The sequence below is a fragment of the Callithrix jacchus genome, chromosome 8 (genome assembly GCF_049354715.1).
Source record: "Callithrix jacchus isolate 240 chromosome 8, calJac240_pri, whole genome shotgun sequence".
In the NCBI taxonomy this organism is placed as follows: domain Eukaryota; kingdom Metazoa; phylum Chordata; class Mammalia; order Primates; family Cebidae; genus Callithrix; species Callithrix jacchus.
In genome coordinates this window covers 31,525,349-31,546,621 of record NC_133509.1, presented here as the reverse complement: position 1 = coordinate 31,546,621, position 21,273 = coordinate 31,525,349, and the positions used below count along the sequence as shown (strand labels likewise).

Genomic DNA, 21,273 nt, shown 5'->3' with positions numbered 1-21,273 from the left:
TTGCAACAGTCTTTTATCAGTACAGGGGCTACCTAGCCAGTGGAAGTAAAGAATGGATTAGTTTCCAGGAAGCAAGAGTGCAGGTGCACCATCTTTCAAGAGGAGGACTTGCCTTTAAAGGTCTTGACAAGCACAGCTGACCCTAACTGCCCACCTCAACCAGGGAGGGAGGGGCTATGAGGGATGCAATGAGGGCCTCAGAAGAAGGGCATAATCAACAAGAACCCCAAAAAACTTAATGAGCATTTGAAATTGGTTCACGCCCCACCAAAGACATTCTTTATTCTGTAATCTGTTCGGCCCATTCATATCACAGAGCCCACCTCCTCACCCTTCAGAGCCACCCAGCCCAAAGCTAGCACTGACCATGCGACATGGCTGGCAGCAGGGCAGGCCTGGATTAAGTATGACCTGGATAAAGCCCATTGGCATTGTAACTTTACATCCTGGATTTTCTGGGACAATCTTGATTCCCCATGCCCTCGGAGATTGTTCTCTGCCCACTCTGTCCCTCGCCCTCTGAGAGGCTGGAGCCCTTATCCGGGCCTCAGGGGAAGAGCTGCAGGCTACAGAAGCATTACTTTTTATGGCTCTAAGTGCTTCTGACTAAATCCAGTCCCCTGATAACGCTGGCCTCTCAGAGCTGCTCCTTCCCTGCAGTTCAGCCTGATCTGAGGCTTGGGGAGGTGACCTTCTCTCTACAGCACAGGAGGCACTGCTAAGGGGCTGCTCTTGTGTGGGATCCGTGGAACTCCTTTGTTCCTAGTTGGCTTTCCGTCTTTCCCTCTCTATATCTTTCCCTGCCTGGCTGGTTTCTCTGAAGAGATCAGCTGGTTTCTACTGAAGAAGTATTTGCCTTCCTGGGCCACCATGGGGAAGAGTCTGATTAAGATTCATACCAGAGTCCGCGTCCAGCTCCGACTGACTAATCACTGCTTTCGGCCACTAAGTGTGCGCATCCTGAGAATGGGGCCCCGGCTCCAGGGTAGGGTCCTGACTGCTGTGCCCCCCAGCCCACTGGGAGCCACCCCCAGGCAAGGGAATCAGGTGGAACACTTCCAAGGTAAAAAAGACTCTCCTGTTTTGCTGTGCCACTTAGCTCAGATCCTTCCCATGGCACCCACCCTATCTATCCCAGAACGACAGTTTCAATGAAGCGGCAGGACAGGTGGTGGCTTTTATAGTAGTGAAAACACTTTTTTATATAGGACTAACCTGAAGTGGAAAGGTCATCTTAAAGGTAAGGTCTTCTGTTGAGGTCTTTTGTTGACAGACTGATACTCAACTTTATTTCTCATGCATTCTACTAGAAATGCTTATCTAATTGGTTGGGTGCAGTGGCTTACGCCTATAATCCCAGCACTTTGGGAGCCTGAGGCAGGAGGATCACTTGAGGTCAGGAGTTCGAGACCAGCCTGGCCAACATGGCAAAACCCCATCTCTACTAAAAATACAAAAATTAGCCAGGCTTGGTGGCAGGCGCCTGTACTCCCAGCTCAGGGGGCTGAGGTGGGAGAATTGCTTGAACCTGGGAGGCAGAGGCTGCAGTGGGCCAAGATTGTGCCATTGCACTCCAGCCTGGGCAATGGAGTGAGATTCTATCTTAAAACAAACCAAAAAAAAGCCTATCTATCCATTATCTTGTTACCGAGAGCACCAACAGCTCCCAGTATAATGTGGCTCTAGGTGGTCCTCTGACTTGTTCTCTTCGTCTCTCTCGTTCCCCACAAGCTGAGGGCGTAATCGTAGGCTAAGCTAAGCTTGCATTCAAGGAGCTGCTGGCAGCTCAGCTTTTCATACTTTGGAAGCTCTTGCAGTCAGAGCTGTCCTTCTGAAGGGGTAGGCCTTCAAAAGGGTGGCAGGTGCCTTGTGCAATGGGGCTGAGGTTCCAGGAAAAGGCAGGCAGAGGAGACAAGCCAGCACTATGCTGTAACCAAGACCTTAAGGTTTCTGCTTCATCAGTGACATGTAACATGCTCCAAGGTACATATTCCTCATGCTGCATGTGCAAATGGGGACATTGGGGGGAATACTGGGTAAGAGGGAGGTCAAAGGACAGCAAGAGTTCTAGAACAAGGGACAGAGGCTCTTAATTTCTTTTTATTTATTTATTTATTTTTAATTGCATTTTAGGTTTTGGGGTGCATGTGCAGAACATGCAAGACAGTTGCATAGGTACACACGTGGCAGTGTGATTTGCTGCCTTCCTCCCCTTCATCCACATCTGGCATTTCTCCCCATGCTATCTCTCCCCAGCTTCCCCCACCCCGCTGTCCCTCCCCTATTCCCCCCATTAGACCCCAGTGTGTAGTGCTCCCCTCCCTGTGTCCATGTGTTCTCATTGTTCATTACCCACCTATGAGTGAGAACATGCAGTATTTCATTTGCTGTTCTTGGGTCAGTTTGCTGAGAATGATGTTCTCCATATTCATCCATGTCCCTACAAAGGACACGAACTCATCATATTTGATCGCTGCATAATATTCCATGGTGTATATGTGCCACATTTTCCCAGTCCAGTCTGTCATCGATGGGCATTTGGGTTGGTTCCAGGTCTTTGCTATTGTAAACAGTGCTGCAATGAACATTCATGTGCACGTGTCCTTATAGTAGAATGATTTATAGTCCTTTGGATATATACCCAGTAATGGGATTGCTGGGTCAAATGGAATTTCTATTTCTAGGTCCTTGAGGAATCGCCACACTGTCTTCCACAATGGTTGAACTAATTTACACTCCCACCAGCAGTGTAAAAGTGTTCCTATTTCTCCACATCCTTTCCAACATCTGTTGTCTCCAGATTTTTTAATGATCGCCATTCTAACTGGCGTGAGATGGTATCTCAATGTAGTTTTTATTTGCATTTCTCTAATGACCAGTGATGATGAGCATTTTTTCATGTTTGTTGGCCTCATGTATGTCTTCTTTTGTAAAGTGTCTGTTCATATCCTTTGCCCATTTTTGAATGGGCTTGTTTTTTTCTTGTAAATCTGTTTGAGTTCCTTGTAAATTCTGGAAATCAGCCCTTTTTCAGATGGGTAAAGTGCAAAAATTTTTTCCCATTCTATTGTTTGCCAATTCACTCTTAATGACTGTTTCTTTTGCTGTGCAGAAGCTGTGGAGTTTGATTAGGTCCCATTTGTCTATTTTGGCTTTTGTTGCCAATGCTTTTGGTGTTTTGGTCATGAAGTCCTTGCCTACTCCTATGTCCTGAATGGTTTTGCCTAGATTTTCTTCTAGGGTTTTTATGGTGCCAGGTCTTATGTTTAAGTCTTTACTCCATCTGGAGTTAATTTTAGTGTAAGGTGTCAGGAAGGGGTCCAGTTTCTACTTTCTGCACATGGCTAGCCAGTTTTCCCAACACCATTTATTAAACAGGATATCCTTTCCCCATTGCTTTTGTCAGGTTTATCCAAGATTCTATGACACTAGATATGTTGTTTTGCCTCTGATGCCTCTGTTTTGTTCCATTGGTCTATATCTCTGTTTTGGTACCAGTACCATGCTGTTTTGATTACTGTAGCCTTGTAGTATAGCTTGAAGTCTGGTAGTGTGATGCCTCTTGCTGTGTTCTTTTTGCTTAGAATTGACTTGGCTATGCGGGCTCTCTTTTGGTTCCATATGAAGTTTAAGGTGGTTTTTTTCCAGTTCTATGAAGGTCATTGGTAGCTTGATGGGGATAGCATTGATTCTGTAAATTACTTTGGGCAGTATGGCCATTTTCATGATACTGATTTTTCCTAAACATGAACATGGAATGTTTCTCCATCTGTTTGTGTCCTCTCTTATTTCGTTGAGCAGTGGTCTGTAGTTCTCCTTGAAGAGGTCCTTTACGTTCCTTGTTAGTTGTATTCCTAGGTATTTTATTCTCTTTGTAGCAATTGTGAATGGCAGTTTGTTCTTGATTTGGCTCTCTTTAAGTCTGTTATTGGTGTATAGGAATGCTTGTGATTTTTGCACATTGATTTTGTATCCTGAGATTTTGCTGAAGTTGCTTACCAGTTTCAGGAGTTTTTTGGGCTGAGACGATGGGGTCTTCTAGATATACTATCATGTCGTCTGGAAATAGAGACAATTTGGCTTCCTCCTTTCCTAGTTGAATACCCTTTATTTCTTTTTCTTGCCTGATTGCTCTGGCTAGAACTTCCAGTACTATATTGAATAGGAGTGGTGAGAGAGGGCATCCTTGTCCAGTGCCAGATTTCAAAGGGAATGCTTCCAGTTTTTGCCCATTCAGTATGATATTGGCTGTTGATTTGTCGTAAATAGCTTTTATTATTTTGAGATACGTTCCATCAATACCGAGTTTATTGAGGGTTTTTAGCATAAAGGGCTATTGAATTTTGTCAAAGGCCTTCTCTGCATCAATTGAGATAATCATGTGGTTTTTGTTTTTGATTCTGTTTATGTGGTGAATTACGTTTATAGACTTGCGTATGTTGAAGCAGCCTTGCATCCCCGGGATGAATCCTACTTGATCATGGTGGATAAGCTTTTTAATGTGCTGTTGCAATCAGCTTGCCAGTATTTTATTGAAGATTTTTGCATCTATATTCATCATGGATATTGGCCTGAAGTTTTCTTTTCTTGTTGAGTCTCTGCCAGGTTTTGGTATCAGGATGATGTTGGTCTCATAAAATGATTTGGGAAGGATTCCCTCTTTTTTGATTATTTGGAATAGTTTCAGAAGGAATGGTAACAGTTCCTCTTTGTGTGTCTGGTAGAATTCGGCTGTGAACCCATCTGGACCTGGGCTTTTTTTGTGTGGTAGGCTCTTAATTGCTGCCTCAACTTCAGACCTTGTTATTGGTCTATTCAGTTTTGGCTTACTCCTGGTTTAGGCTTGGGAGGACACAAGTGTCCAGGAATTTATCCATTTCTTCCAGATTTACTAGCTTATTTGCATAGAGTTGTTTGTATGATGGTTTGAATTTCTGTGGAATCTGTGGTGATTTCCCTTTTACCGTTTTTTATTGCATCTATTTGGTTTTCTCTCTTTTATTAATCTGGCTAGGGGTCTATCTATTTTGATCTTTTCAAAAAACCAGCTCTTGGATTTATTGATTTTTTGAAGAGTTTTTCGTGTCTCTGTCTCTTTCAGTTCTGCTCTGATCTTAGTTATTTCTTGTCTTCTGCTAGGTTTTGAGTTTTTTTCATCTTGCTCCTCTAACTCTTTCAATTTTGACAATAGGGTGTCAATTTTGGATCTCTCCACTCTTCTCATGTGGGCACTTATTGCTATATATTTTCCTCTAGAGACTGCTTTAAACGTGTCCCAGAGATTCTGGTATGTTGTGTCTTCATTCTCGTTGGTTTCGAAGAACTTCTTTATTTCTGCCTTTATTTCATTGTTTATCCAGTCAACATTCAAGAGCCAGTTGTTCAGTTTCCATGAAGCTGTGCGGTTCTGAGTTAGTTTCTGAATTCTGAGTTCTAACTTGATTGCACTATGGTCTGAGAGACAGTTTGTTATTATTTCAGTCGTTTTACATTTGCTGAGGAGTGATTTACTTCCAATTATGTGGTCAATTTTAGAGTAGGTATGATGTGGTGCTGAGAGAAATGTATATTCTGTGGATTTGGGGTGGAGAGTTCTGTAAATGTCTATCAGGTTTGCTTGTTCCAGGTCTGAGTTCAAGTCCTGGATATCCTTGTTAATTTTCTGTCTGGTTGAGCTGTCTAATATTGACAGTGGAGTGTTACAGTCTCCCACTGTTATTGTGGGAGAGTCTAAGTCTCTTTGTAAGTCATCAAGAACTTGCCTTATATATCTGGGTGCTTCTGTATTGGGTCCATATATATTTAGGATCATTAGCTCTTCTTGTTGTATCAATCCTTTTACAATGTAATGTCCTCCCTTGTCTCTTTTGATCTTTGTTGCTTTAAAGTCTATTTTATCAGAGATGAGAATTGCAACTCCTGCTTTTTTTTGCTCTCCATTTGCTTGGTAAATCTTCCTCCATCCCTTTATTTTGAGCCTTTGTGTATCCTTGTATGTGAGATGGGTTTCCTGGATACAGCACACCGATGGGTTTTGTCTTTTTATCCAATTTGCCAGTCTGTGTCTTTTGATTGGTGCATTTAGCCCATTTACATTTAGTGTTAATATTGTTATGTGTGAATTTGATATTGCCATTTAGGATGCTAGCTGGATGTTTTGCCCGTTAGTTGATGCAGATTCTTCATTTTATTGATGCTCTTTAGCATTTGGTATGTTTTTGGAATGGCTGGTACTGGTTGTTCCTTTCTATGTGTAGTGCCTCTTTCAGAAGTTCTTGAAAAGCAGGCCTGGTGGTGACAAAATCTCTGAGTATCTGCTTATTTGCATTTTATTTCTCCTTCACTTATGAAGCTCAGTTTGGCTGGATATGAAATTCTGGGTTGAAAGTTCTGTTAAGGATGTTGAATATTGCCCCCCACTCTCTTCTGGCTTGTAGGGTTTCTACTGAGAGATCTGCTGTGAGTCTGATGGGCTTCCCTTTGTGGGTGACCCGACCTTTCTCTCTGGCTGCCCTTAGCATTTTCTCGTTCACTTCAACCCTGTTGAATCTGATGATTATGTGCCTTGGGGTTGCTCTTCTTGAGGAATATCTTTGTGGTGTTCTCTGTATTTCCTGGACTTGAATATTGGCCTGCCTTGCTAGGTTGGGGAAATTTTCCTGGATAATATCCTTTAGAGTGTTTTCCAGCATGGATTCATTCTCTTCGTCACATTCAGGTACACCTATCAAACATAGGTTAGGTCTCTTCACATAGTCCCACATTTCTTGGAGACATTGTTCATTCCTTTTTGCGCTTTTTTCTCTAATCTTGCCTTCTCATTTTATTTCATTGAATTGATCTTCGACCTCTGATATCCTTTCTTCTGCTTGGTCAATTCAGCTGTTGAGACTTATGCATGCTTCACAAAGTTCTGGTGTTGTGTTTTTCAGCTCCATCAATTCACTCATATTCCTAAGTTGTCCATTCTTGTTATCATTTCCTCAAATCTTTTTTCAAGGTTCTTAGTTTCTTTGCATTGATTTAGAATGTGTTCTTTTAGCTCACGGAAGTTTCTCATTACCCAACTTCTGAAGTCTGATTCTGTCATTTCATCACACTCATTCTCCATCCAGGTTTGTTCCCTTGCTGGTGAGGAGTTGTGGTCCCTTGTAGGAGACGAGGTGTTCTGGTTTCAGGTGTCTTCCTCCTTTTTGCGTTGGTTTCCTCCCATCTTTGTGGATTTATCCACCTGTTGTCTGAGTAGTTGCTGACTTTCCATTTGGGTCTCTGATTGGATGTCCAGATTGTTGATGATGAAATATTTCTGTTTCTTATTTTCCTTCTAACAGTCTGGCCCCTCTGCTGTAGGACTGCTGAGGTCCACTCCAGGCGTTGCTTCTGAAAGGTTACTTAACACCTTTTTAATAGAGATTTCTATTAGTCTCTATTAAAAGGAGACTAATAGACTAGGCTGCTTCATGTCCTGGGAGAAGGGAGAAAAAAAATGAGACATCTTTGGGCTTCTGGAGCTAGCCCTGACTTCCTTTACTGAGCTGGGAAGTCTGATTCAGTCTGGAATTGTCAGGGACTATTGCAGAGCAACAGAAGGGGACCAGTGTTTCTTGTCATAGGTCACAGAGGCAGAGAGAACCACACCAGCACCACTAATATGGCCAGGAGTGGAAAATGTAGACGTCAAGCCTAGAACAAGACGCCGTTTTCTTGGGAGCACTGTGATGTAGGCCATACTTGCTCACTATATGCCCAAAGCCTCTGGCCTGGTTCACCTAAATTGAACTGCTGTTCAGTTGAGGGTATAACCAGCTCCTGTTTTCCCTGCCAGGGCTTGAGCCCTGAGAACCTTGGAAAGAGGGGAGGAGGAGATGATGATAATGTGTAGTTTTAGGGGCTAGAATACCCCTTTCTCATACCAAATGTAAGAGAAATCCACCCTTCCCACCCCCATCGACCCAACAAGATCTCAAATACTGTTTTGTGCTCTGACATGTCTAAAGATATGGGAGCTTTTAGCCTATTCTAGACCCAGCTCCTTCTTGGGGGAAAAGAGAGGGAGCTGGCCAGGGACTACTCCCATGCCCCCTCAGAAAGTGCAGAATTTCTACCCCACCATTGCATAAGGTCAGAACAGCTAGAACAGAGGCTGAAGAAACTGACAGCAGCTGCAGAAATCCAAAAACACTGACCTTATGAGCTCAAGATGCCTGTCGTCTTCTTGATAAATCAAAATAGAGTGCAGCAGCTACAGATGCTGGTCATGTGGGTGTGCATAGTGACACCCAACAAAACACAATGGGTGCTACTAGAAAGCAAAGGGTGCAGTGGAACAGCCTACTCATGTTCCTTTTGCCTTTCTAGGCCTAGAATCCCTACGGGACAGTGCTCATTCCACACCAGTGCGTTCCTCTTCCCATGGGGACACCTTCCTGCCTCATGTGAGAAGCAGCCGGACAGAGAGCAATGAGCGAGTAGCTGTGATTGCAGACGAGGCCTACAGCCCTGCAGACAGTGTGCTGCCCACCCCTGTGGCTGAGCACAGCCTGGAGCTGATGTTGCTGTCCCGGCAGATCAATGGAGCCACCTGCAGCATCGAGGAGGAGAAGGAATCTGAAGCCAGCACCCCTACTGCTACAGAGGTGGAGGCCCTTGGAGGAGAGTTGAGGGCCCTGTGTCAGGGACACAGTGGGCCCGAGGAAGAACAGGTGAATAAGTTTGTTCTAAGTGTCCTCCGTTTGCTCCTTGTGACCATGGGACTCCTCTTTGTTTTGCTCCTTCTCCTGATCATCCTTACCGAGTCTGACCTTGACATTGCCTTTTTCCGAGATATCCGCCAGACTCCCGAGTTTGAACAATTCCACTATCAATACTTTTGTCCCCTCAGGCGATGGTTTGCCTGCAAAATCCGCTCAGTGGTGAGCCTGCTCATTGACACCTGAGAAGGCATGACTCCTCCCAAAAACTAGCCAGGTGGACCAAGGAGCCTGGCTACCCACTCCCAGCAATGGGACCCATCGCGGCACCATCGGCACATATACCAAGTCCTCCTCTCATGACTCAAAGTCTACTGCAGCCTAGGAGGGTGTTTCCCAGAAGAAGAAAGGGATAGGGTCATGCCCTGTCTAAACAAACTGGGAAAACTCATTTTCTTCAGAAGTTCTTTCAAGAAAGGCTCAGCGACTCTTGTTTCTCATTTTTCCAATTTGCAGGATAATTTTTGGTTTTGAATTTTGATTTTTCATAGAGGTGTATTATTTTGAAGTATCAAATAAAATAATTTATTTTACTATTATTGATTACTGCAGGAGTGTCACCTAGCAGGGGGGACACTAGTTGAAGACTAGAGAGCTGTTGTCCTCCATATTCTGCAGGAGCTTTCCTGCTGCTGCCACTGGGTTCCAGCACTTGTCACTGCAGCCTCCGAGGGGCGGGCCAGGGATCTGGACAATGGGGACTGTTTAGTTTCTTTGCCAGACAGAATTTTTAAAAAAGTAAACATCCATGTAGAATGATTAAATGGAAGGTTGCTTCTTATGATGGTCTGAGTTGGATTTTCTTTTCCTTTTGTTTTTTCAAATCTGAGCGGAGTGGGCATCTGAAGGGACCACCGCTACAGCAGCAGCAGCAGCAGGGGTGGGGTAAGTCTGTCCCCTTAGTCTAGAGCCTAGTGGGCATTGCTCTAGCTTTGTATAATGAAACTAGACTTAACGTGATTTTTCTTTTCTGAAGAACCTCTTTCTGAAGACTTTTACAGTGCTCCAGGGCATCAAATGAATTCAGTAGTGCCAGAGAATTCTGTCAGAAATGTTGGATAAAATGTAGTTAAAGTAGAGCTAAGTTACCTGACTGTTGAGATTTGGAGAGCAGTGCTTATTTTATATATCCCGCCCCCCGCCAAACACTAATTCAATTTATATTTTAACAACGAAATGTTATTTTCTTAACAATTCATATTTTGTTTTTACTTTATGGATTAAGAAAATAGAGCCTGATGAACTAAATGATGCAAGAAAGAAACCGATCCTGAGAATGAAAAGCTTCAGAAAATAGAATTCCAAGATCAACAGCCTTAGAAGGGACCAGGAGAAGCAACTTTAAAAATAGGATTTCTAAGAGATGCCTACGAAACAGAAGGTGACTGTGGCAGAGACCAACACTTAGATGTAGAAGTGCTGCCCCCTAGGGTCATCCTCTGCATAATTTCTAGGAAAGCATTGCCATCCTTGCGGAGGAAAGCCCTGGACCGCAGAAGCACAGGCACAGGAAGGGTGAGTGTGGGGTCCTAGACCCGAGCTCTTCAACTCTAAAACCAATCACACACAAGATCCTGTTTTCATCTCAGGGAGAGAATTCTAAGTCATCTGGGGCTTGCGGGCTTATTTAAGGATGGTCAATGGACATATTCCTGGACCCACACAAAAGTAGAGCAGCTGCTAATACCCTATAATGTTGGACAGCCCCAAATACAGAACAGAATGAGTCACTTGTCATTTGACCTCCCCATTTTGTCCCAAGACAGCAGAACCATGTCCATGTTTAGAATACAACTGTGGAATAATCGGGGTTCTTAGGGAGAGATTTGTATAATTTTAAAGAAAGACATCCTTTCATCTAGACCAGAGGTCAACAAACTTCTGTAAAGTGCTACACAGTAAATATTCTGGTTTTGCACACCATACTGTCACAACTACCCAACTCTGCCATCACAGCACAAAAACAGCCATAGATAATATATAAATGAAGGAACATGGCTGTGTTCCAATAAAACTGTATGAAAACAGCTGAATTTGTCCTAAAGGCCATAATATGCCAATCCTGATCTAGACAATGAAACTGATCCTTACTAGTATGTTAGCAGAAGAGGGTCAGTCATGTCAGTCAGCTCTGTTTCCATGACTGACATTTGTCAAACATCTGGGACTACTTCCCAGTGGAGGCATCAGGCTTGTTTAAAGGGTGCTCGACCAACCAACCAGCAAAGAGATGTCTGATGCCAAATAGGCAAGATCAAATACTGGAATATTAAAACATGGGTGGAATCTAAGAAAAGAAGAGGACCTCTCTGACCATTTCCATACCAGCAACAATTTGGGCAGAATTATAAAAATCTATTTATCACGTGACAATACAAACCGAAGGAAATCCTAGTAAAGATTAGGGGTCAGTTAAAACCAACTAGCCACTGCTACTTGTCATCTACATAGCAAAGGCTTTATTTAGCACAGGACTAACATGAGAAGTAGACCCAGAAATGAAAAGGCTGTCAGGAGACAGGGGGCTGGTGTTAATCTGGATATCTACTGTCTTATGCAACATAGCAGATGACCTTTTAGTGTAGTGCTCCTACCTCAGTTTGTAGAATCTGGTGTTTCTATGCAGTAAGTGATAGCCTCAACTCTGACCTTTCATATTCACATTAGAGACAGATGCAGTATTCCATATCCTAGTATGTTCCTTGTGTCTAGCATTCTAACAGTAGTCTATGCCATTTCTAACAGCTAAATTTTGCTCTCTAAACAGGAACCTTTAGGGTTATTTTTTTTCCAGGGCTCACCACAGAAAATACGGATAGAAAAGTTTCCTTCAGTTTGCTTTTCAAATAGTGCTTGAATAATAAACTTCCTTTGTTGATAACTAGTCTTTTTCGGTATATCTCCACCATTAAAAACTGTTCAAGTTTTTAACCTGGTTATACTGTGTTCTAACATGTCTCTCATTTTTTCTCAAAATTATTTTACCTCATTTTAGAAAAATCAATGGTTTCCATATGGCTTCATCTATCAGAGGAAATAAAACTTTAAAGAGTAGTGTACTGCATCTTTAAGCAGTAGAAGGTAAACTACCTGCAAATGTGAATTTCTTAGTTTCATTTAAAAATATAGTTGTTAACCTTCTGTGTGCCAAAAACTCTTAAGTTACACTTTCCTTCAAAGCAATGTACCGTTTTCTACATATGCAGTATGTAGTTAGCATAAAATCATTGGTGCCATGAAGATTATTATTTTTAAACTTAAATAAATATTTAAATATCATCGAAGAGTGGGCTCTTTCTTTAACTCATAGCCTGTCTTACTTTCCGCCTTAAAGTTACCAACACAGATAAAGGCTACCAGTAGGATTTACACAGCTGACTGCTATTCACTTGGACCATATAAAATAATCATTTTGCTTGTATCCACCTGTTATCCTTGTCCCTACCCTCAAATAAATACAGTAAGAAACTGAGAAGCTATAAATGTGGTAATAATTTTAAAGTGAATTGGAAACCATTTTTCTGATAAGGAAAACCAAGAAGGCTAGTGACTATCCCAAGATTAAATAGTGGTACTAGAACCCAGATGGTCCAACTTCTGGTCCAGTGTTCTTACTCAAGCCTGGAGTAAGTCGGAGCACAGAAAATACTAAGAAGGAACTAGAATGATACACTACATTAACAAGCCACATATTTACAAAATATATCCCAATAGCATTAACTCATCTAATTATGTAACCATGATTCTGTGGCTACAGAATTGGAAATGGTCTTCCAAATTCCATGAGGTTAAGAGGTGACACTGGGGGCTTCATCCATTGTGCTAGTTTTTTACATAATCTTTGTCTTCTCAATTCTGCCCGCCCTCCACTCTCCCATTTCTGTTGCCAGATCATCTTCCTAAACACCAATCAATCAATCAGGTTATGTTACTCACCTCCAAATTTCAGAGGTACCCACTACATATAAAATGCTATCCAGCACCCTATCCCCAGTGGAATTTTTTTATGTTTTTATGACATAAGTTTTTGCTTGAAGTGATCCAAAGAGTAAAAAGCACAAGAAACACTGGACTTGAGTGACTTCCCATGGCCCTGCCAATTCACAGCAGCCTCCCTTCTGCTGAGAGCTTATCAAGGACTGCCTGTGCACACATTCTGGTAGGACTCTAGTCCCTACTTCCCTCTGCTTTGGGTTCCTCCAGCACAATCTAGCTCCTTTGCACCTGAACACACTTGGTTTTAGCTTGTGAACAGGCTTCCTCTTCAGACCCCTACAACCTGCTGATGGAGTGGCGTAAAACCAGCTAAGCACACTTTTAATCAGTTCTCTCTTGCTCAGCTTCCATTATGGGGAAAATGTATCATAAAATGTATGGTCCTTAAGCTCTGTAAAATGATAATGTTATCTTCATCATAAATTCCACCTTTTCATTTGAAAATCCAAATATTTATAGCCAAATGAGTCAAAATACAATCTATGCTGTCTTGGTATTTCTAGCTATCAACAGCCTACTAAAAAGCAGGGGGAAATGTACTAAGTCAGAAAGGACAACCCAACAGGACATCAAAGTTTTTGGAATCTCAAGTTAGTTAGGGTGGGGCATAGATTTCCTCTTCTCAGTACAATACAGAAGGCATGTATGTCTTCTCCCCCACTCTACCCCATGTACTGTACATTGGCTGAAAGAATTTAAATCCTTGTATCCACAGCCCCAATGCTCCCTGCTTTCCTGGAGAATTCCCTTTGCAAAATCTTCCTGGTGAAAAGGAAAACTCAAAGACCAGAATACTAAAAATAGGACTTAAGCAACTCAAATTCTATTAATTCCTAATAATTTGTGGTCTCTCCTAGTCTGAACAAGTCTCTGACCACCCAAACAACAATTGTCTGCTTCTTCCTTAAAAGTCACATAAGGAAAGGGGGAGGAGGAGAAAAGAAAAGTCACATAACGAAAGGCTGAATATCTTTAAAAATAAAATAACTCAAGTGAAATTCAGAGCTTACGTTCCATCAAGTGGAATTCAAAGCTTAAGAGATAACATAAAGCCCAAACTTACAGAAAAGGTTTTATCCCGAAGGGAGCAATCATAATACACACACAATTACAGAAGTCACACAGCTCTAAGCAAGTCTCTGGGAAAAGTGCCTTGCACTACAGATTACAGTGTAAGAATGTCCCAAGGAAGACAATTTTGTGTGCTGTCCAGATTTAAACAATTACTCCATTAAAAGTTTATTATAACCAAAAAAAAAAAAAAAAAAAGAAGTCCCTACTCATTCTCTTTCCTTCCTGCATTGCCTCAAGATAACTCTATTAAGTGAAATTGAATGTAAATAGCACTGTTTATAAAACTACAATCTCAAAAGGAACCACAAAAGTGAGAAACATCAAGAATTTGCTAATGTTTATTGAAGAGTCCAGGCAATTACCGCCAGGTATTCAAAGCTTAAATGATGGCACTAATTTGACTGAGAGTAGTTTTCCTCATCTTAAAAAAAATTAAAAAACACAATTCCCATAGAACTAACCACTCTAGAACCCAGGAAATTAACTGGCATAGAAATGAGAAAGGTAGCCTAAAGCCTTTATAGTGTTTCCTGCACAGTATAATTATAATTCAACCTCACCTAGCTTTACTTTCCCTTTATAAATTAATATTTCCATCTCACTTGTCAATTCCCCTACTTACGTCAACTAGAAAATCGAGAACTATTACTTATAAACCCCTAAACCTATTAAGAAACTAAACCTTTGTACACTTAGATTTTAACTACAGAAAAGAAAATTATTTAGAAATTGTTTCTCAAAGAGATTATATATCACTGTATTTCTCTAATAAACAACTGTGAGAAAATATTTCCTCCTAGAAGTCAAACATATTGCCAAAGCCATTTATAAGTCTTTCAGTAGTATGTGGAAATAAAAAAGTATGAAAAAAGTTGGATAGATGTCACACAGTAATATAAGTAACTGATCTGGCAGCTCCCCTCCCAACAACACATTGAAATTACCATCACTTCTGGAAAGAAAATATTTTGATGAAAGAAATACCAAAAGTGGTGAGTATTTCATAACATTTCCCCCAAATATGAATAAGAATGAAGGTATTCACTTAACACTATTGAATATCCTTTGGAGAGTTTAAAGATGGGGACAAGTAAGACTGGGACATTCTAAGCAGTAGCTTTCACTTCTTTAACCATTACCCATGGTACTACAGTAATTAAAAATATATGTATTTTACATCAGAATATACATAAACATATATACGTACAAACATATATGCATATATGTTTTACAAAACAATACTTAAATATGTTTTCTATTCCTTACAAATTATTTCCTTTTCATTTTTTTCAACACCAGTCATTGTCATTTAACTGATTTCATGTGAAGAGCAAAAACCCACAGTCTGAAAAACACAGGTATGAGGCAATCCTACACTGGAATGCAGGGATCAGGGCAGATCCACACCCTGTGCTTGGGAGTCCTGGCTGTGTCTCAGGAGCCATCTAGAGGAAGGGGAAAGGAAAGCACAGAGAGATCCAGACCCCGCCCTGGGTAAACCAAAACTGCTTAGCAGTTATCTTGGCATTTCACATAAGATTTAACCTACAGGGAGGGTGGCAAAAAAAATTTCCCAGTTAAAAAAAATCAAATTTCAAAATCACTGAGTTAGATTACCTTTCCAGGTCCCCTTCCAGTGTGAGTCTAGAAATAAGTATTCATTCCAAACTATAAAAAAGATCGAAAATCCATGTATCACTACAGAATCAAAACCGTATCATTAACTCATAAAAACTTTTAATAATAGTCAAAGCTTTATAATTTATAATGTTAGAATTAAAAGTGCTGATGGCCCTGGGTGTGTAATCCCAGTACTTTGGGAGGCCGAGATGGGTGGCTTACCTGAGGTCAGGAGTTCTAGACCAGCCTGGCCAACATGGTGAAACCCCGTCTCCACTAAAAATACAAAAATTAGCTAGGTATGGTGGCGGGTGCCTATAATGCCAGCAACTGGGGAGGCTGAGGCAAGAGAATCACTTGAACCCAGGAGACAAAGGTTACAGTGAGTCAAGATCGTGCCATTGCACTCCAGACTGGGCAACAAGAGCGAAACTCCATCTCAAAAAAAAAAAGTGCTGAAGGCACCTCAGCCTCCCCTCACATTCCCTCCCCATCCTACAGAAGTAACCTCCAAGACTTCTCCCTTACTAAAAGTAAACTCTTCTTATAGTTTTATGAATAAAACAATTTTATATTTCCTAAATTTAACACATTACCAAGTAAACACACTAAGCTATGCCAATTACTAGGTTCCTTAGACAGTGGTCAATTTGAACAAACTGATGTTCTTAAACCAAAAACTCAGCAGCTTTTTTAATTCATAAAAACATGTATCTTCCCGCTGGAATTACCTCCAGCCAAAATATACCGAGTTGGGTGCATGGCATTGATGGAACACACAGAGACAAGGCATTCTCCACCAAAAGAATGCACTCTCTTTCCTGTCTCATGGAAGATTTCTATCCGTCGTGGACGGGCCATGCTGCCAACTATGACGCAGTCTTCTTGTTTAGGATCCCACATGGCTTGAAACCTGGTCAGCCATCGCCCAGTGAAAGTGTTGTGCCTAGTGAGGAAAACAATGTATTTTTTAAATGAAGGTTAAATAAGGTAGCACTGGGCAGAGGGTAAAGATGGTATTACTCATAAATGCTACTTTTCTCTGCCAAGTTTCTTCTCATTAAGTTACTGAGTTACCACCAACCTTATCTTACCCTCTCTACAGGCTGAAACTCTGGAAAGAGATGATATCCTCCTCATCCAAAAATCTCCCAAAATAAAACATATGGAGCCCTTTATAGCTCTTAAAAGCATAAATAAAAGTACTGCCCTTTTAGTCTCTATACCTTAATATCACTAACAATCCTTTTTCATTAAAGTACGGACTATAGAGAAAAACATTTCCCACTGCCACTTAAATGACCCTATCTTTAAGGAAAATTCTTAGCTCCTAGCATAATCACCCTAAATTTTTTTTTACATACACATACACACACACAGCAATAAATTTTAAAACATGCATAATATGGTCGGGCACAGTGACCCACACCTGTAACCCCAGCACTTTAGAGGTGAAGACTGGTGGATCACCTGAGGTCAGGAGTTGAGACCAGCCTGGCCAACATGGTAAAATACAGTCTACTAAAAATACAAAAATTGGCTGGGCGTAGTAGCTTACACCTGTGTTCCCAGAACTTTGGGAGGCCGAGGCAAGCGGATCATCTGAGGTCAAGAGTTCAAGACCAGCCTGCCAAAATGGTGAAACCCCATCTCTACTAAAAATGCAAAAATTGGCCGGGCATGTTGGCACTTGCCTGTAATCCCAGCTACTCAGGATGTTGAGGCAAGAGAATCACTTGAACCCAGGAGGCAGAGGTTGCAGTGAGCTGAGATTGTACTACTGCACTCCAGTCTGGGTGACAGAGTGAGATTCCATCTCAAAAATAAAAAAAAAAAAGTAAAATAATAAAATAAACACATGTAATACTGGCTGAGCACAGTGGCTCACACCTATAATCCCAACACTTTGGGAGGCTGAGGCAGGTGGATCACCTGAAGTCAGGAGTTTGAGACCAGCCTGTCCAACATGGTAAAACCCTGTCTCTACTAAAAATACATGGTGGCACATGCCTGTAATCCCAGCTACTCAAGAGGCTGAGGCAGGAGAATCACTTGAACATGGAAGGTGGAGGTTGCAATGAGCCGAGATCATGTCATTGCACTCCATGATGGGTGACAAGAGCAAAACTCTGTCTCAAAAAAAACACATAATACTACATAGCAACCAACAAGCTAGGTAAAAACCCTAAAGACTCCATCAAAAATCTGTTGGAACTAAAAATTTCAATAAATGTGCAGTATACAAAATCAACATACAAAAATCAATAGCTTTTTGTTTTTGAGATGGAGTCTCATTCTGTCGCCCAGTCTGGACAACCTCCACCTCCCAGGTTCAAAAGATTCTGTGTTTCAGCCTCCCATGTAGCTGGGATTATAGGTATGCACCACAATGCCTGGCCAATTTTCTTATTTTTAGTGGAGATAGGGTTTTACCATGTTGGCCAGACTGGTCTCAAACTCCCGACTTCAAGTGATCCACCCACTTTGGCCTCCCAAATTGCTGGGATTACAGGCATAATCCACCATGCCTGGCCTAGAAAACAGTAGCATTTCTATATACTAATAATGAACAAACTGAAAAACTGAAGAAATCAACCTCATTTACAATAGCTACAAAAAATTTAAATACTTAGGGGAATACATTTAACAAAGGACATAAAAGATCTATACACTGAAAACTATAAAACACTGGTGAAAGTAACTGAAAAAGACACAAACAAATACAAAGATATACAATGTTCATAAACAGGCATAATATTGTTTAAAATGTCCATATTACCTAAAGTGATTTACAGACTCAATGCAATCTCTATCAAAATTCCAAGGACATTTTTCAGAAATAGAAGAAACAATTTCAACATTTGTATATAACCACAAACATCCCCCAATAAACCAAAGCAATTTTGAGCAAAAAGAACAAAGCTAGAGGCATCACACTACCTGACTGCAAAGCTATACTAACCAAAACCATATCGTGCTGGCATACAGAGACAAAGAACAATAGAACAGAGAGTCCAGAGATAAATCCAAACACTTAGGATCAATTGATTTTCAATAAAGGTGCCAAGAACACAAAATAGGGAAAGGACAGTCTCTTCAATAAATGTTGTTGGGAAAACTAGGCATCCACATGCAGAAGAGTAAAATTAGACTATATCTCACACCATATACAAAAATAAATTTTTTAAAAAGACAAATGTAAGGCCTGAAACTAAAACTACTAGAAAAAAACATGGGAGAAATCTCCCTGTCACTGGCCTAGGCAATGATGTTTTTTTTTGTATGTGAATCCCAAAGGAAGGGCAACAAAGGCAGAAATAGACAAATGAGATTACACCAAGCTAAAAAGCTTCTGCACAGCCAAGGATACCATCATCAAAGTAAAGAGACAACCTAAGGAATGGGAGAAAATATTTGCAAATCATACATCTGAAATATACAAGGAACTCAACTAAGGAAACAAATAACCCAATTTAAAAATGGGCAAAGGATCTGAATACACACTTCTCAAAAGCAAACATACAAATGCCCAATCAATTATATGAAAATATATTCAACATTACTAATCATCAGTGAAATGCAAGTTAAAACCACAATGAGATACCATCTCACATCTAGTAGAATGGCCACTATCAAAACAACAAAAGATAGTAAGTATTGGTAAAGATATGGACAAGAAGGAACCCTTGTACATTGTTGGTGGAAATTGGTGCAGCCATAATGGAAAACAGTATGGAGGCTCCTCAAAAAATTAAAAATAGAACTACCATATGATCCAGCAATCCCACTACTGGGAATATATCCAAAGGAAATGAACTCTCTATGAAATATCTATACTCCCACATTCACTGTCACAGCTAAGATATGCAATCAATCAATCAATGGATAAATGAATAAAGAAAATGAAGTATACACACATATTGGAATATTATCCCACTTAAAAAAAGAAAATCCTGTCACGGATGAACCTGGAGACATTCTGTTAAATAAAATCAACCAGGCACAGAAAGACAAATACCATATGACCTCACTCACGGAATTTTTAAAAGCTGAGGCTGGTCTAAAGGTAGTGAGTTATCTCAATTGACTGTTCACAGTCAGTTACAGATCAAACTCTTTGTTCTACTCTTTCCCACCTTCTCACTACTGCACTTGACTAGTCTAAAAAATAACTAAGTTGTAAGGCCAGACATGATGGCTCATGCCTGTAATGTCAACACTTCAGGAGGCCCACGTGGGAGGATCAGTTGAGGCAAGGAGTTCCAGACAGCCTGGGCAACAGCAAGATCCCATCTCTACAAAAACATTTTTAAAATTAGTGGGGCATGGTGGTGTGCCTGTAGTCCCAGCTACTTGGGAGGCTAAGGCAGGAAGGCTGCTTGAGTCCAGAAGACTGAAGCTGTAGTGAGCCATGATCATGCCACAGTACTCCATACTGAACAACAGAGCAAGACCCTATCCCTTATTTTAAAAAAAAAAAAAAAGAGAGAGAGTGGGGCTGGGCGCCGTGGCTCACGCCTGTAATCCCAGCACTTTAGGAGGCCGAGGCGGGCGGATCACAAGGTCAGGAGATCGAGGCCATTCTGACCAACATGGTGAAACCCCATCTAATTTAAAAAAAAAGAGAGAGAGGTTAACACTGGTTGGCAGAGAGGGGAAGGGTTGGGGAGATGTCAGTCAAAGAATATGAAATTTCAGTTAATAGGAGGAATACATTCAAGATCTATTGTACATCAGGATGACTATAGTTAATAACAAGGTACTATATTATTATTGAAGATTGCTGACAGATTTTAAGTGTTCTCACCACAAAAAAATGGTAAGCACATTAGGTAATACATATGTTAACTAGCTTGATTTAGTCATTCCACAGTGTATATATTTCAAAACAACATGTTATACATGATAAATATATACAATTTTATTAGTCAATTAAAAAATAAGACTGGGTGCATTGGCTCATGCCTGTAATCCCAGCAATTTGGGAGGGCAAGGTGGGTGGATCACTTGAAGCCAGGAGTTCAAAACCAGCCTGGCCAACATGGTGAAACCCCATCTCTACTAAAAAAAATACAAAAATTAGCTGGGCATAGTGGCGTGTGCCTGTAATCCCAGCTACTCAGGATCTGAGGCAGGAGAATCGCTTGAACCTGGGAGGTGGAGGCTGCAGTGAGCACAGATCACGCCAGTGCACTCCAGCCTGGGCGACAGAGCGAGACTCTGTCTCAAAATAAATATATAAATAAATAAGATAAGCTGGCCACAGTGTCTCACACCTGTAATCCCAGCACTTTGAGAGGCCAAGGTGGGTGGATCACTTGAGATCAGAAGTTCGAGATCAGCCTGACCAACATGGAGAAAACTCATCTCTACTAAAAATACAAAAATTAGCCAGGTGGGGTGGCATGCACCTGTAATCCCAGAGGCTGAGGCACGAGAATCACTTGAACTCAGGAGGCGGAGGTTGCAGTGAGCTGAGATCATGCCACTGTGCTCCAGGCTTGGGCTACAAAATGAGACTCTGTCTTTAAAAAAATAAAAAATTGTGGACCTGAAGAAAAAAAAAGAAACTGATGAAATGGAACAAAAAGTTTGAAAAAGGAAAAGAAGGAAACACCTCTGAAAAAGAAAATGAACATACTTAAATATAGCCTCTATACAGTATAAAACTCATGAAACAATCAACATATATCACATACTCTATTTCCAACTTCGTAAATACTGACAAAGAGGGATATCTAGAAGAAGGGATATCTGAGTAAAGTTTGATGTAAAATACACAAATTCAAAGTAGTTAACACTAGAGTATAATCAAAGAAATGAAGTGAGAAGA

At 41.0% G+C, this 21,273-nt stretch overlaps 2 protein-coding genes across 16 annotated transcripts in view; one reads left to right on the top strand and one right to left on the bottom strand.

The window, feature by feature from the left end:
- The window catches only part of FRMD5 (FERM domain containing 5), a 368,823-nt gene extending 356,794 nt beyond the window's left edge, over positions 1-12,029 (top strand). For 4 of the 10 annotated variants that reach the window (XR_013520906.1, XR_004729640.3, XR_013520907.1 and 1 more), the window contains 2 exons: positions 8,359-9,635; positions 9,976-12,029. Coding sequence is in view for 6 of the 10 variants with exons in the window: in XM_009005347.5 (XP_009003595.1) it covers positions 8,359-8,702; positions 9,581-9,658 (422 nt within the window). In the remaining 4 variants the exon portion in view is untranslated. Of the gene's footprint in view, positions 1-8,358; positions 9,800-9,975 lie in introns of those variants that run through there. The other 6 variants (XM_009005349.5, XM_035259517.3, XM_009005348.5 and 3 more) reach the window with 3 other exon arrangements.
- WDR76 (WD repeat domain 76) overlaps positions 4,578-21,273 on the bottom strand; it is a 52,498-nt gene continuing 35,802 nt past the window's right edge. The window contains exons 13-15 of one of the 6 annotated variants that reach the window (XM_035259510.3): positions 16,172-16,386; positions 15,438-15,488; positions 4,578-7,465 (exon numbers count right to left, since the gene is read on the bottom strand). In XM_035259510.3, the coding sequence (XP_035115401.2) occupies positions 7,449-7,465; positions 15,438-15,488; positions 16,172-16,386 (283 nt within the window). In that variant the 3' untranslated portion in view covers positions 4,578-7,448. Of the gene's footprint in view, positions 7,466-14,142; positions 15,266-15,437; positions 15,489-16,108; positions 16,387-17,782; positions 20,048-20,419; positions 20,992-21,273 lie in introns of those variants that run through there. The other 5 variants (XM_035259511.3, XM_054239562.2, XM_078334141.1 and 2 more) reach the window with 5 other exon arrangements.